Below are 16,733 nucleotides of genomic sequence, written 5' to 3'. Positions count from 1 at the left end.
TCTTGTTATTATCATTTTTTTTCATTCGCAAAACTTTCGACCAATCCTAATTCTTCAACATTCAGATAAAAGAATATTCGGTTTATCTCATAAATCAACACGTCGAAATATTTGTCGTGAATTTAATAGCATTTATTAGCACATGGGCAAAATTTCATATAATTTGATAACGCAATAGATACGGGATTTCAAATCTAATTTTATCGTGAAACATGTTATATAATCAAAATCATCAATATTCACATAATTCCTATGTATAATTAATATCGTGATTAATTGAAATCCTAGCAAAGAACAAAGATTACGCGGGACATTTAATGGTATTATAAATTATTAAAGACAGGTCCCCGTAAATTAGTCATCGTGTTCATACAATTTGCATATTGCCGCGCTATGTGTTAATTATTGCATCGACCGGATCTTTATAATTGAAAACCTTTTATTTAGTCTCTCTTCTGCATATGAATGTTATACATATGTCTCTCTTATATTGTGGATGTTATAGATAAATTGATACTACTAAACCAATCTTGAATATGATGTAATAAGAGCTTAAAAATGAAAAATAAAGCAATTGGAATGAAAAGAAAATGGTAGCAGTTTTATTCCAGTTCATAATTAAAAGTCGTTAAATACTAGTTCTTACAAACAGAAAATAGAAATATACAAAGTAAACATTGTATGCCAATCAAATTTAAATATTTTCTAAAAGACAAGATTGATTTTTTATTATTATCTGAATAGCAGTAAAAGTACATATAGATGTCCTACATTTCTTTTACACATAATTATTTATCTACTCTGATACATTTAAGGTTTAAGTAATAAAGTAAACATTCAAGTTTTCTCTATTAATTTCGTGCATGCATGCGATACTAAAAAATATAAAAAAATCCCGCTCAAATTCTCTATTTTTTCTCTTTTTTTTCCCCCGCATTACGTTTCATAGCAAAGCGAATGAATGCAATACCGAAAATCGATCAAATTTTCATTGTTGAATATTTAATATTTAATATTTAATATACCGCGAGCTATTTTTCGCGCAGTGAAATAACTTGCAAATGAAATCATGAAAATTGACAGAAAAAATAGTCGACAATGCCCGTCGCAAAAGACTACAATTTCTTTCTTTGTTTCCTTTTTTCTATCATTTATTGCCTTATCGTGTGGTCCGTTGTTGTCGATGTATAGCCTTTCATCTCTAGTGCATGCCAACCATAACCGATATATACGAGTGTCGGTGGGACAAAGTTCGCATAATCACAACCGAGAGACGACGACTAATGTGCTTAGCGTAATATTCGGTCTGGGGATTTCGAGAGCACGTCGAGGCGGAGCAGGTATTGCGGTACATCGAGAGCGCGTAATCGAGATGTAGTCGGATAAATAAAGGAAATGCGAGAAATCGAAGATGAGCGAGCGAGATGCAACGCGACGCGAGTCGCGCAGAAGAGAAAAGGGCAGGGGGAGAGAAATTCCCGCGTGCGACTTTGAATTAATAATCAATGCGCGCAGGAAGGGGTGTCGCGCGTACATATATAGAAGCTTTTTGAGATAGAGAGAGAGAGAGAGAGGGAGAGAGGAAGAGAAGATAGGGAAGGATGAAACTATAGGATATGTGTATATCTAGCTTACAAAGTTAGTCAATTCCCTTACGGTTGCTCGCCTATCGAATTTCAAACAGGTGTCGGCCGCGTGCTCCGAACTTTCGTTACTCCGCGTTGCGATTTCTCCGCAGAGCTTTCAGTTCCGGCTGCTGTCATCGAATATCGGCTATGTCCGGATATGTGCGATCGGGGCAGCACGGGTCGTTCTGTTCCCCGTTTGTTGTCTCATCGCGAGGCAAATAGATCGAGGGTGACTGTCAATTCTCGCGAGACGCACGACGAGAGCTGACTCGACGTGCTCGGATTTGAACAATATGAAATTATGAACATGCTGTGATCGAAAGTTGGAGAGTAGATAACTTTGTTACATAATCGACTTTTCCCGCGTAATCCGAAAACGAAACTCGCGTACGCGTGACAATTATGCAAAAAAAAATATTTCGGCAGAATGACGAAATGGCAAGCTTGACGACGGAATGTAATTCAAGAATTGATTTATTTGTCTGAAAAGTCACGTGCGTGGCCTTTTCTCATTTTCTTACTTAACGAATACGCAATCGCTCCGAGAGCGTGAGAGTGTCTTTAATTACTTACGGTAATAAATCGGACAGGGATATGTTGGATAATCAAGACGGTTAATCCGTTATATGTATATTTTTTCATACTTGTAATTGCGTTGACCAATTTAGCTCTCGTTTCGTCTCGCACGCCTGGGAAAAGGAGCGTAGAGAATGCGTTGATGTAATTTAGTCGCCGGTAGATTTACTGGAAAGAGGAGAGAAGGCCGGATGCATTAATAAAGATTAATTGCGATGGGCTTTTACGTTCGATTCACGACGATGTTGCGAAATATCGAAAAATACATGGCGCGCGCGGATTATTCTCTCCCATGCCATTGCTATATCGTGCCGGATTTGTTCCGATGCATAAAACGTTATTCGATGAAGTCTGAAAAAATTTCTTCTATATGCATGCTTGAACGACCGGCTTAATAATCTAATATACATATGCGAGTGTAATAACGTATTACGTAAATATATAAAAAATACTGCCACAGTGCGATCTAATATGAAATTTGAAAACTTGAAAGTTAATAATAAACAGGATTAAAGATTAAATAGTGCAATGATGAAAACACAATTCGGAAAGTCGTCGACGTTTTGTTTATATCTTGCTATATTAGCTTATTTGTGATTTTTCCTAATTAAGTCAATGCATACTTTGTTAATTTAATTTCGTTCATCTTACTCTATCGTTTAGCAACTGGACAACAAGTTAGCAGATATTATGTACTGCCCAATAATGCAATTTTAACTTCAAAATGATTACATTAGTCTCGACGTCGACGGCAAACACGAGAAACGGATGCTTCCGTCTTTCGGTAACCGGAAACAGACCGCATCTCGAGTGTTAATATTGTTAGGGATCCGACTGCGCGACGCGAAAGTCACCTGGAAGATTGTAATGAGAGCGGACAAGCCGTCGTCGTTGTGTTTGTAATTTCAACGCTCGAAGCGTCGACTCGGGTCGAAATGGAAACTTCGCTCAAGTGTAAGGAGTTCCGGTGAAATGCTCCTGATATCCCGATATGTCGAGAAGCATGTTCCTCCCTATTCGCACTAGTTCCTTCGAAACGTAAAGTTTCGCTTATGGAGTAATAAATTTATTCGTGTTTCGATGAAACGAACAAATTGTTAAAAAAATAGAGTACTAATATATTTATGATGCGTATCAATAAAAAGCAAGAATCCTAGATATGCAAGATTGGGAATTTCCCAGACAATTTTTTTTACACGGAAAAAATTTGATTATCCTAATTTTTCGTTACTAAATCGTAAAAAATCACTTTTGCACGGTTTATCCTTTTAATGTCAAAGTAGTAGAATTATCTCATAACGCGAGTTCTTTGGCGAATGCAATATGGAAATGACTTTCAAAGCATTCTGACAGACGAAGAGTATCATGGTTTGTTCAACGTTCATGGCAAATCAAAGGATCGATGGAGTGGAACTGTCGAAGCACCATGATCAGGAAGGATTAAGAGAATAGGACATATACCATAGATACGAATTGGAAATATTCGACAGAGTGAAAAATGACAACCGAAAGTTTAATACGATTTATACGGGCTTTGCCGCAAATTTAATTTGATTCTTGTGAAAAGAGCGATATCTGCGCTCAGCTTGATGATGTACTGTTAATTAAATAGGTATTATCCGAATGACCGCATTCCTATTTCCGCTATTTCTCCGCACACAGTCCCTCGAGAAAATAATTATATCCACAATAATAAAAGACAATCAGTATTTGATGATTAGTATTCGCGTTTATTATGAAACGTTCGCATTAATTATGACGATAGCATGCATATATGGAAAATCGTTCCTTGATAAAAGAAAATTTCGCGAACAAGCATTTTTTTCATCGAAAAGAAAAAAAAATTATTCTACAAAAAAGACCGCGCAATCATCTCTCGCGTACGCCGCTTTATTGTATTATTAAATATTTTAGAAGGAATTTTATATCAGAGCTACGGCCAATAAGATTGAACGCGCGAAATCGATTTAAATTTACGGAACACTTGGACCGAATAGTTGAAATTATTCGACCAAATGAACAAGTTGGTCGAAAATCTGAATAATTGTGGTTGCGGATACAGTGGATGATTCTACGTTTCGGTGAATTTAAACAATATTACGAATCGTTGATTTTTCTATTCAATTACGGTACAATTAAAAATACGAAATTAACAGTATTGTATATAAATGAAAACGTTTTCAATGATCCATATATAAAAATGAAACGTTTTCAATGATCCATATATAAAAATGAATTCTTAGAAATGATAGAGAATTAAAGAGAGGAAAAAATGTTTATATTTTAAATTTAAAAAAACAGTATAAAATTGCCATTTTACTTAAAACTTTCAGATTGTTGCATTCTAATGAATTTTTTAGCTTCTAAAAATTAACACATACGTAAATTCATTAAATTTTTAATTATAAAATTTTTTCATTTCTAAATCATGTCAACGACACATACTTTGAATCGCGTTGAAAAGTGATTTATGAAATTCTATCCGCTATGCGGATTTTATTGTCGAATTGAATTTTTTCACACAATAAAATGCAATACGAACAATCTCCATATATTTGGCGCCATCTCTATCGATGCAATGAAACTGCTGGTTATCGAATTCCCTCCTGAAAATGCCGTGATGTTTAGCGAAACGTTTCCTTTATGTCTCGATAAACACAAGGATTTTCAGGCAGACTTGAGCTAATGAATTTAATGCGCCAACCTGCGGTCATTCACGGATATCCTGTCGCGGTTTATATCCAATGTAAACGTGCACACAGCCATTCGCGGAATTTATTAGCGACACATACTACCCATTGTTATTCTTCGGGGTTGTTGCATTTGTAACGCTACAGTGAGCCAGTCTTTGAACGCGATCCTCGAGGGGAGAATACGACAGTTCCCCTGAATCGATTGATTTTGTGCGATTGTATCGACAGACAATGCAAACCCAGAATTAATACAAGATATTGAAGGCGCACAAATATATGATAATAATAAAATGCATATATATATTCCCTTCTTTTCAATATGACATACTTTTCTTTCGAAAGCCTAAATTCTTCTATTTTATTAAAGCTATAAATTCGTTTCGTCTTATTCAAAGCGAAAGCAAACTTAAATTTTTACGACATCGTTTCTCGATTAAATATGAGTATCTTGCAAATTAAGAATAGCTTAAGGGCATCTAAATTTTCCTCAATGAATCATTGGCTTCTTGAAATATATATTGAATTTCAAATCTTAATCTAATATGAAAAGGAGAAAGTTACGGAAAGTTGCCTGTGATTGAGACTAAAGTTAGAAACAGGAAATATTATTATTGGATCGATCACTCGATCGCGTGAGAACGCTGTGACTACTGTAACCGAAACAGATTGATTATCTATTGACGTTGAACGCTTGCACATTTTCCGCTAAACTATTGGAGCTAGAGCGCTTATTGACTATCATTTCCGATAGGAGACTCTGTAGTTTCTATTTAACCGTTGTCCGTATAATATGATTTTGACCGAACTAATCGAGCCGATTGCAATCCGCCAAAGAGGTACGTGGAATGATGAATCAAACAGCAATCGCGAGAACTATTATGTCAATAATGATGTGATGTCGCAAAACAGATGCAGCCTCTGCAATCTTTACTACTATTCGTATCGTACTCAAAAATGAAACTATCTTCCTTTCTAAAATTTTGCAAACTCAAAAAAAAAGCGCAGACTGTATGAAATAGATGAATATAGAATTGCTTCATTTTTCTAATATTGAATAAAAATCACAAGAGGTCGATAAAAATGCGGGAAATTAATATGAGAACTTGTAAAGGGTCAGATAAAGCTTCAAAATTTTCCTTCAAAATTTTTTTAACATCCAATGTGCAAGTGTTATAGTCCGCATGGCAAAGATCATTCCTTGGTATTTTCAGGGCGAGATCTCGAACAAGATATCGAAATAATACACATATATATATTATATATACACATATACACATGCCTTCATTTTAGCTAACTTACATTTCTGGATGTTCTTGTTCCATCCAATTTCACCGGTTTGTATCCCCTTAAGATTCAGTAACGTTACAACTAACCTCAGTGCAATGCAACAAAGTAGAGGGATGCCGGCGAGCATTTGCATTCGCACAAATTCTCCGGTCGAATCGCTCGGTCGACCTCGGCCTCGGTCTGCCCTGTTTACATCCGAACAAGCAAGGCTGGGTGGTGGTCTGTGGCATCGAAACGCAACAAGCCCTCGTGCGCGCGCGAGTGTCATTACGCGGCTCATTTTCCGGCTTTAATTAAACGACATACAAAATTCGCGCGGCACGCCCGCATCTTTCTGGAAATTATCGGAAAGCTTGAGACAGGTCAACCGTAAACGCAGGAACGTAGTCCGCAACTAGGACGGGGTACGCGTCAAGTTCGAATGCAAATTCCGTGATATTTTAGAGAATTTCTCCGACGAGAAATTCACTCCTGTATGTGACACAAGATACGAACAATGTAAAAGTAGGAAAATATCATCCAATTAATAAGAATAAAATATTTTTTCGCATTATATATGTGTGTATATGTATATTATCATATGCTTTTATGACTAGAACACAATAGAGTAGTCGAACATTCGATTAGGAATTAAATCATTGTAGATAAAATTGATGATAAAAATATAATTAAAATTGAATAAAAATTTAAATTCAAAGATTGTTATATATAATAATAATGTATTTTATAAAATATTCAAAATTTTAACAGATTGCTATGTGCAGATACGTGTGTCATGTATATATTGAAATTTCATCATATTATATCTATTCTTTATCCTTAAACTCTTCTACAAATTAACTGAATACAAGTTAACTGAATACAGATTTATTTGAATCAAGCGGAAATTTATTTAATTTTCTTGAGAATAATCTACTCATTGGTATTTTTTAATGCATTATTTCATAGATTTTTCTCTAATGTTCGGCTATAGTTTTGTTCTTTATTTTCATTCATTTTGGCAGCATTATATACGTGCCATATGCCAATCATGTTTATCGACAATTTTGCGAAATGACCGAGACCTTATCGCGATTTTGCTTCAGCATTGCATGCGTGTAATTACGTTACGTGTGTGTCATATCGCAAGAAAAAAAACACGCATTTCCTTTCGCTTTGCTTGTAATTTTAGATAGTCAAAATATGCATCGATAGCAACACATAATATTGCTAATAATCTCGATGCAAAAATAGTGAATACGAAATATATTAATCATTATATATAATATTTAATAACAAGTAATTTTTAGTAACAAATAATCTTATATAAAGAATTCCAAAATTAAATTCTTTTAATATATATGATGTAAATATTGAAAACTTGTAATAAATAATTTCCTTCGATATTTTCGCTAAGAAGAAAATGTGTTCTAATTAGTTAATTTGTTCTAAATTAATTAACAATCTACCACTACAAGGATGAGTGATTTATAAACCTTTAATATATATCCTACAAATTTTTTTATAGAAATATATAAAAATTTGGAATACATGTGTGAGATATTCTTTAAAAATTATTAAAATCTACATATACAAAACATAAATAGAAATAAATAACTTAAATTAAGCATTTAATCAATGAATATAATAAATAAAACAAGTTTTCTACGTTTTTCATACATTTCCTTCTTTGTATATTAAAATTTCTCTAATTATTATACTGAATTACAGTAATAAAGTATTACTGTATTACTGTATACAACGGTATACCATAGAAAGACAAATGATCAATAATACGTGTAAAAACCTCTCGAAACTGTTCCGATTTTCAAAGCTCAGCAACACGCCATGTTTTTCCGGTATCGAGCGGCAATCGCGATATTTCACTCATTAAGAATTTCCGTCCTCGCGACCAAGAATGAAAAATGGCTTTATTTTCCCGCACATATTGCACCGCTCGTATCGCGGCAAGCCCTTCGTCTCGTGTCTGTGCAATAAATAAAGTGACGCACGCAGTAATTTCAGCCACGCGCGATTGGGAGCTTCGACGATGGGTTTCCCGTCCATCGCACACCCGTAGCGGCATCAATTATTCGTAGCAGTTAGTTTTTGCTGAATGCAGTGTTCTACATTGCGAATGTCGCGTACTGCAGAAACGAGAGCGAGGATACGGTATGTTTATTACACCGAACCGCACGTCGCGAAAACAGACAGATATCTCGTATCGTTCCGTACATGAATGCTACCAACTCGTCGGAAATTAATTAGATACCATGTTCGAAGGAACTTGTAATTAAATTTTCGAATTTTAGAGGCGAAAGCAACGTCTGTATTCTGGACGCATCTATGTGATTCTCTCTATGTATATGTATATATATATATATATATATATATATATATATATATAATCTTTCTTCCTCCGTCTGTCAAGCTCCCAAGTCACGCACGTTCGAAATAACGTAATCCGGGAGACCAATACCTGCCAATTAATATTCCGTATCAAGTTACCAATGGATCGACACGGCATCCCATCCAACGTGTCGTACTTTCGCGTTATACATACAATAGGTGTTGCGCGACGCGAATTCGAGTTAGAATTTCACCAGTCGAACGGATATCGTTGCGAAGACAAAGGCAGAGGAAAAAAAGATTGAGAGATACATCGACAATAATTGGAAAGAAAAAACGATATCGAATTTGACTGAGATTTAATTTAAGGAATAATTATTTTTATTGTGGCAAAAATGAAAGGTCTCTTTGGCATCGTACGATCCATCGTATGGAAAAACAAAAATCTAATCTTTGTAATAAAAAAGTTATCGAAATTCACCTGTATCCTCATGTTGATTCCTTAATGCGATCGATGCATGGAGGGATTTTTTAATAATTTTTTAAACGGATACGCGACATATAAAATCATATTTGGCGAGACACAGAGATTTTCTTTGATTCGGAATAAACGCAGTATTTCGAGGCGGATTCGCGCGAAAAATTTATCTCCGAAGACACACGATCGAGTCTCTTTATACATACCAGATACGCAGAATGATATTGCATCGCGTCGTGCCTTGAAAATTTTCGAGACAAGAGTCTCTTAGAGATTGCGCTTTGCGAATTTTTCTATCATGTTTCGCGCTGATAGGATTAATAAAGCGCGCCGAGCCATGCTCGCGTCGCACCGCAACGCGGACAGAGTTTCCAGACTCATTTCATGCAGAATCGAATTGGATTTCCAGGTTGGAGCCGGTGTATATAACTGTGTGTAACTCACGAAGAGAGAAAGAGAACGAGAGAGGGAGGGAGAAGGAGAGGGAAAGAGAGAAAAGAGCGAGAGGGAGAAATATACGGTTAGAACGCACAACCCTTTGATGTGCATCGTCGGCTCGAAGCGCCGGCGATGCTCTTTCAGCGGGCGCGCTGCACTTTGTTACATCGACGCTAAATAATCGGTTTATAAAAATTCATGGCGAGTTTAGTGAGGCGGGTTTATATCCAGCAACACTCGGACTGTATACTTTGCTATTCCAGGGGTTGTCCTGTACTCTCCTTTCGCGTTTTCATATTACAATATCGCCAGCCGGACGTTGTGACGAGAGCTCGCAAATTGAAAAGTGAACGAGGATATATTCGCGAAGCGTTTCGCGCGTGCGAAGAATATTTATGGATGTACAAAGTATCGTGGAAAATTAACACTGTGATTCTTTAAAAATTTATATATCTTCAAATCGCGAGAATTTCAGGTTTTCATGATTTTAATAAACTATCATATATGCATCACAAAATATAAAATTTTATATCGTGAATAAATTAAAAAATTTGTAAATGATTATTTTACTTAAATTGATATTTCTTGGGAAGAAGAGAACCAAATATAATTTAATTCCAAATACTTATTACGCAAAGTATAAAATTTTATATTGTGTATTTTATATAATAAAGAAACTAAATATATTAAGAAAGTGTAAGTACTTTTTCAATATTATTAATTTTGCTGGTAGAAAAATAAACAATGATAAAATTATTTAAATAGAAACAATCGTAGACAATACAGACTAAAATATATAACGGTGCAATTGCTCCCATGGGAGAACAAACCGCGCTATATCGTGGATAAATGGGCGGCATGCGTTTGTAGAATATTTTATATAGATATAAAATTTAATTCTTCACAAACTATTAGTTTATAAGCACAAATAATATAGAAAGCACGATCGATTAGATAAGAAATCAATAACAAATTTTGATTATTGTTGGTCGACATAAAACGAGCATAAGATAGAAAGAATTCCTTTTTACGATATTCGCACCTGAAATACCTACATCTCTAATCGACCCCTCGAAAAGCCATCGCGCGATCCATCCCATCTCAGTCTCTTCCCTCGTCCTCGAAAATGTGCGAGGTAACGCACGGTTCTGCGCGCTCTTCGCCAGGTGAAATTAAATTAGAAGGAAAATATTCGGAGAGCCGGCCAGTGCTTTTGAACGTGCCACAAGATAGCGAGATAGAATAAAGGCAACGAGTGCGCGTATATCGGTATTCCTGTGGCATAGAGGGTATATTCGTGCTCTGGCACGTTCAAGCGATGCAACCGCTAAAAACGTACCGATTCGCCAGCTCTACGTCTTGATCGCCAGACTCAACTTTCAACTCTCGACCGACCTCCTCCTCCCTTTCCACGATTCGTTTTTGTCGGAACGTTTCAGACATACACATATATATCGCGTTATCTCTCATTTTCTCTTCGCCTTCTTTCACGAGTAGTCGTTCGTACAATTGTGATGACACATCGAAAATATAACTATACTACCGTTTTGCAACAAATTCGCGAGATTGATTCCAATTTCTAGATCTAATTTAATTATATATATGCAACACGCTTGTTTTTTTTTAACACTCGGGGTAAAATAAAATTAAAAATCGCTCTGTAAAGTTTGTTAAAAAGATAATAAAGCGATTTCTTTTCACGATTGCAGTTCTCTTAATGCGAAGCTTGGCGACATCGGAGCCGGCAAAGTCGAACACGACCAGCGCTATTTCCGAGAATGACGAGGAAGAGCTACTCGCGAACATGAATCTAACGACATTCAAGGAGAGATACCGGAGATTGATACCGTACATGACTTTCTATGTCGCCAATAACTACTTGCACGCCCAAACTGCGTTGGAGCAAAATTACGCGACGGATCCATCGATCAACTTGCTCCGGAAACTTTCGCCGCCGGAGCAGCACCCTTTGAGCCGGCTCGGCGGCGTGCCGAGGCGAGGAAATAAATACCGTGTCAATTTACCCGATCAAGACAAGAAGTTCGTTCCATCTGTGCAATTTGATCCTAGAAATATCGGAGGCGACAACGACTACTTTACACCGGTCAAGTATAGCGCCAAGATCAACTATGCCGAATATTCCACTCCGTCTTATCAGCTCTATCGGGTGGAAAAGACTTATCCCGAGATTACCACGCCTTCCACTCAGATCTTGCAGGAAAATCGATATTTCGTTACCGCGAGACCCCTGCGACCTCCCGTTCCCGCGCGAGAGCAACACTTGATCAAGAAACCGCTGCTTGGCAGCTCGCAGGACGATTACGATCAGGTTACGGCGAAGATACCGAACGTCATCGTTAGCTACCCCAATAAAGAATACGAAGGTTTGAGATACATCCCGCCACCGATACATCCGAACGTGCAGCAGCAGTCATCCACCTCGCAAATTTATCGAAAACCGAACGTGATTAATAATTTAGTCAAGAGTTTTCAGTTGACCGAGCAACTGCCAGAAATATTAAACAACGACAACATCGATAGCAGTATCAAGACCCTTTTAGAAATTATCAATATTCTGCACAATTCGCGGCAGGAAAATTTGCCGCAGCCACAGAAACCGTTACTGTCGCCGCCCAGACTGACTAATTATAAACCGAAAACACACACGCGACCAAAAGTGATTACCGAGACGAGGTTCCAGGCGACTCCGAATCCTTTATTGATCACCGAAGATCCCGAACGATATAAGGTAGCGAACGTCGATAACGTCCGGCTCAAGACACCACAATTACAATCAGATAATATAAATCACATAAAAGATGAAAAGGTGGAATATTACATCCCTTATGTTCAGGATATTTCGAATGAATCTAATCAGCAAGGATTCAGACCAACCCCCAGACCTGATACGACCGAACATACCTACGAGATCACGGAAGATCTTAGTGACGACGTCCTACAGGACGAACGGTACACTTTGCCGATTTCTACCGAAGCATCCGTGAGTCAGGAACACGTGGCGCCCAACGAAATTACGCATCCAAAACCGAAAACATCCTTGAAATACGGTGCGACACGCGGAAAACCCCATGTCGATTATCCAACGTACGCGATTATACCCGAAACTAATTTCTCTTGTAAAAGTCAAAGATACAAAGGGTTCTTCGGCGATCCAGCGACTAGATGTCAAGTGAGTATACGCGGAAACATAATATTTATTTATATTTTTGTTCCTCAAATTTTGGAATTTTCAAACGAAATGGTTATAAAATATATTTTTTCAATTTTTTTTAAACTTGGAAATCTTTATACACTCCTTTTCGGCTATTTTAAAGTTTATATTTGCGATTATTTAAAATATCGAATTAATAATAATATACATATCATTTTCAGGTGTGGCATTACTGCGATCTTAATGGCGGTAAATCGTCGTTTTTATGTCCGAACGGCACGATATTCAGTCAGATAGCATTGACTTGTGATTGGTGGTTCAATGTAAAATGCGAAACGACTACTCAATTATACGTTTTAAACGAGCGATTGTATAAATATATTTTGCCAATTATGCCCAAGTTTCCTGAAGATTTTACCGGTCCGGAAGTCGATCGATACTTGGAACTCAAATTCAAAGAAATGGAGGCAAAACTGAAGGAAAAGAAACTGAAGAAGCAGCAAGAGGACAAAAGCAAGCATAAAGCAAGCAAATCGCAAACATCGAATGACGAAGAATAGACGTATAAAATGTTAAATAATTTAATCGTAACGTACGATATCTGACTCGTTGCCATTATAATATATACATTATAAAACAAAAATCGTAGTCTATAAAGATTACAAAGACGAAGAGCTTGCAGTTTCGGAAAAGTGCAATATATATATAATAGAGTTATATATATTTTAATGAGATAAAGAGAGGATCATACACAACATCCTCGCGCGAAAAAATAATAAGTTATAATAAGATTATCTTACAATCTGTTACGGGTATGAAATGGCTGATGATATTATGTATTTCTTCTATTATCTCTAGTCATATTGTATTATTTATCACCGAAAGTGCTCGCCTGTCTCTATGAGCTTTATTTCTTTTGGCCTACTTGGCCTAAATTTATTTATTTTTATTACTGACGTATATACGTTTTATAGTTCTTGATTCTTTATCGAAAAAAATATTTAGAAAAATAAGTACTCACCTTTTTTGTCTGGCTAACTCGCAGCAGCGTCTCCTCGATGTTTGTGTAAACCTGATTAAACTCGGGTAATAGGGTCTGGTTCTGTAAATAAAACACATCAACATTTAGATTTATCACAATAGTGCATAATTATTTCTTTTAATTTAAATAATGTTACTACTAACCTTTTCTGATAATTCCACAAAGTCATGCATTTTGTGTGAGCGCAAAGTGCAATTAGAACAACAAGCCACATTACAGTCGTTACAAAAATAGTTTAATGTCTCGTGACATGTTGGCGAACAGCTATTCAAAATTGCAGCGGGAGTATTGGGGTCTCCTTCATATATCGGGACCTGTGTGTGACTTTGCAGTGCTCTTCCATGAATCTACAAAGTAGAACAAAATCAAAATATGATACATTTAATTAAAAACACATTTCTTTTATATAAGTATATTAATTTACTTTTGAGTAACAGCAATGACAATAGAGAGCCAGACATTGCGGACAATTAACATTAGCTTGATTTCCACATTCATAGCAACATCCTATAAGGAAAAAGAATAAATTAAATCTCTATCTTTTTTCATTCGCAAAAATTAATTCATTTCATGTAATAATGTGCTAACTTCCTAACCTTTCTTTGATATCTGACGTAACTGTGTAGATAATCTATGACAAAATAGAAAATCTTCATCGTCAGTTTCTAATGGACGATTACATGATGAAACCATCAATCCTAGTGTATATAAATTCAATGGAAGTAAGGATTCCTGACTGCTATTGTCTTCACTAGCAACACTTTTATTATTACACTTGCAACTTTTTTTACTTTTCTCAATCTGGGCACATTTACTACATATTGGATGTCCACATTCCAATAATAAAGGTATATAAATTCCCTTTTGTAAAGCTATCTTGTTCAGTTTTAATAAATCTGTAACAATTTTAACAAAACTCTTTCTATTTTGTCCTATGCGAGTTATTTACTATAATCTATTTTACAATATAAGAATATAAGATGTCCAAGTTGTACGTTTTTTCCATACATAATGAGAATAATACTGAGAAAATACAATAGGACTGTAGAAAAAATGTATGTCAATTTGTATCAAAGTTGTATTACAAAGTTATACGATATATAAAATGTAATTATATATAAAATATCTGATTAGCCTGATAACATACATTAATCTTCTATTATTATGAAATATGATAATCACAGTAAAGCTTCCCCATTTAAAATACGTATGAAAATATAAGTAAAATAAAACCGAATGGAAAGCATAAGTAGTATATAAAACATAAAACATTTTTCTAATCAACTAATAAAAATGTTTTCCATTAAAGCCTTGAATAAATACAAAAACGACACAAGTACTTCTTGATTTACAAGCGTTTCTCACTATAAAAAACACCTTAGAGAAGTCATGCTCACAAAGGATTCTAACCTCAAGATCACTGTTCGGATTCGTAATATCGAAAACAATCATTTTTACTTTCGCTTTTAGTATTGTTTATATATCGTACACGATACATACCGCATCATACGAGAAGGATCTCGCGAATTTGGCAACGCGTTGTATTTTTTCAACCGTGATGCCGGCGTAAGAATCGATATATGTATACATACATACATATATGCATGTACACATATTGTCGCGTTACGCGAAAAGCCGGCTCTGGAATTACCTGGCACGTAGAACTTGTGTTTACAGGCAACGCAGGTGACGTTCTTTAACCTCGTGCTGGGAATACTGTAGGAGGGCGGCGATTTGACCCTCGACGCTTCCGCGCGTGATACGTCCCTAATGTACGGATACATCACGGAAAATGGATCCAACTCGCGACTTATCCCACTCAAGACTTGTCTCTCACTCGACGCCGGTTCCTTCGAGATACAGAGCGTTCTCGACGAGACGCGACACGTTTGAACAACTGCTCTATCGCCGCTCTATCGCCGCACTACCCATGAGCACTTGCGCAAGTTACGTTATCTCCTGCCTCGTCTTTTTTACTCGACCGATCGTATTGTATTGGTACGCGGAGTCGAAATCGAGCACCGTCCTTCGGAACTGTTTACAAAAGTTTGTTTATATCGGATAACAAAGTAATCTCACTTTTATATCGCGAATGTTGTAGACGTGTAATATATGGCGGACAAACTCTGACGTCATATATAGCAACAAACTTCACGTTTAACTCACGTTATTTCGTTTGCCGCGCATTTATTTTTTATTTGAATTTATTTATTTGAGAGAATCGAAGTATATTTTTTTTAATCCGAGAATATGGTTAATTTTTTAAATAAAGAGGATTAATTGTGCAAGATATTTATATTTATCTCTATTATATACTGCTTTGTTTCTGGTATATTTTACTTATACTTATTTGTTAGATTGATTTTATTAATGTGAAATGAATACTCTTTAAATATTAATCAAGCGATAATAAAATAGAAAGAAATTTACTGAAATTTTAACGAGTTTGATACTGAATAAATTTCGATTAATCTCATTTAAATCTGGATTACGAATAATCTTGGAAATCAGAAATTCATTTCGAAGCTTTCAATGCTTTAAATTTATCAAGACCATAAAACATAAAATAATATAGTATAGATGCTTAAAGATATGCATAGTAAATTGAATAATCGCGTTGAGCGTTCTTAAATACGAATTCTCAGCTGTGATTGATCGATTTACATAATATGAATAGATATGCAAAACTTTACGACTTGGAAAATTAAAATGACACAACCGTAGTCCAGATTTTTATAATTTGTGTGAGCATTAAACGTATCAAAATTTGTAAATTTCTTATCCGTTAATTCATACATTGTCGTGAAATAATTTCGTACTTGAAATTAATGAAATCGACAAGTAATAAAATATATATATATATCACAGGTAAAAATGTGTTAAAAAAACAAATAATTCTTTGTATTTCGAAAACTAGAAATTTACATGTTAAAAATATATTATCGACCAATAATAATCAAACATTCTTGAGAATTTTTCATCACCTATATAGTTTTGTTTTATGACCTACAATCGTGTTATTAAACATCGGAACGTGTATACTTGTTTGCTATTATAACAATCGGTATTAATTTTTATAATGGAAAATTGA

The 16,733-nt window shown here is 35.6% G+C and overlaps 2 protein-coding genes across 3 annotated transcripts in view; one reads left to right on the top strand and one right to left on the bottom strand.

Moving 5' to 3' along the window:
• The window catches only part of LOC112639026, a 34,072-nt gene extending 20,356 nt beyond the window's left edge, over positions 1-13,716 (top strand). Inside the window, exons 2-3 of the mRNA XM_025411814.1 lie at positions 11,138-12,618; positions 12,822-13,716. Coding sequence (XP_025267599.1) covers positions 11,138-12,618; positions 12,822-13,160 — 1,820 coding nt within the window. The 3' untranslated portion in view covers positions 13,161-13,716. The remainder of the gene's footprint in view (positions 1-11,137; positions 12,619-12,821) is intronic.
• LOC105255286 (RING finger protein 17) overlaps positions 1-15,789 on the bottom strand; it is a 136,135-nt gene extending 120,346 nt beyond the window's left edge. The window contains exons 1-5 of one of the 2 annotated variants that reach the window (XM_011264473.3): positions 15,294-15,789; positions 14,239-14,538; positions 14,067-14,149; positions 13,786-13,989; positions 13,622-13,702 (exon numbers count right to left, since the gene is read on the bottom strand). In XM_011264473.3, coding sequence (XP_011262775.2) covers positions 13,622-13,702; positions 13,786-13,989; positions 14,067-14,149; positions 14,239-14,538; positions 15,294-15,426 — 801 coding nt within the window. In that variant the 5' untranslated portion in view covers positions 15,427-15,789. The other variant, XM_025411812.1, reaches the window with a different exon arrangement.
• Between the last annotated feature and the right edge of the window lie 944 nt (positions 15,790-16,733).

The sequence above is a fragment of the Camponotus floridanus genome, unplaced genomic scaffold (genome assembly GCF_003227725.1).
Source record: "Camponotus floridanus strain SB8 unplaced genomic scaffold, Cflo_v7.5 scaffold43, whole genome shotgun sequence".
Lineage (NCBI taxonomy): Eukaryota > Metazoa > Arthropoda > Insecta > Hymenoptera > Formicidae > Camponotus > Camponotus floridanus.
Note: the sequence above shows the minus strand (reverse complement) of the source record. Positions and strands in the feature narration are given on the sequence as shown.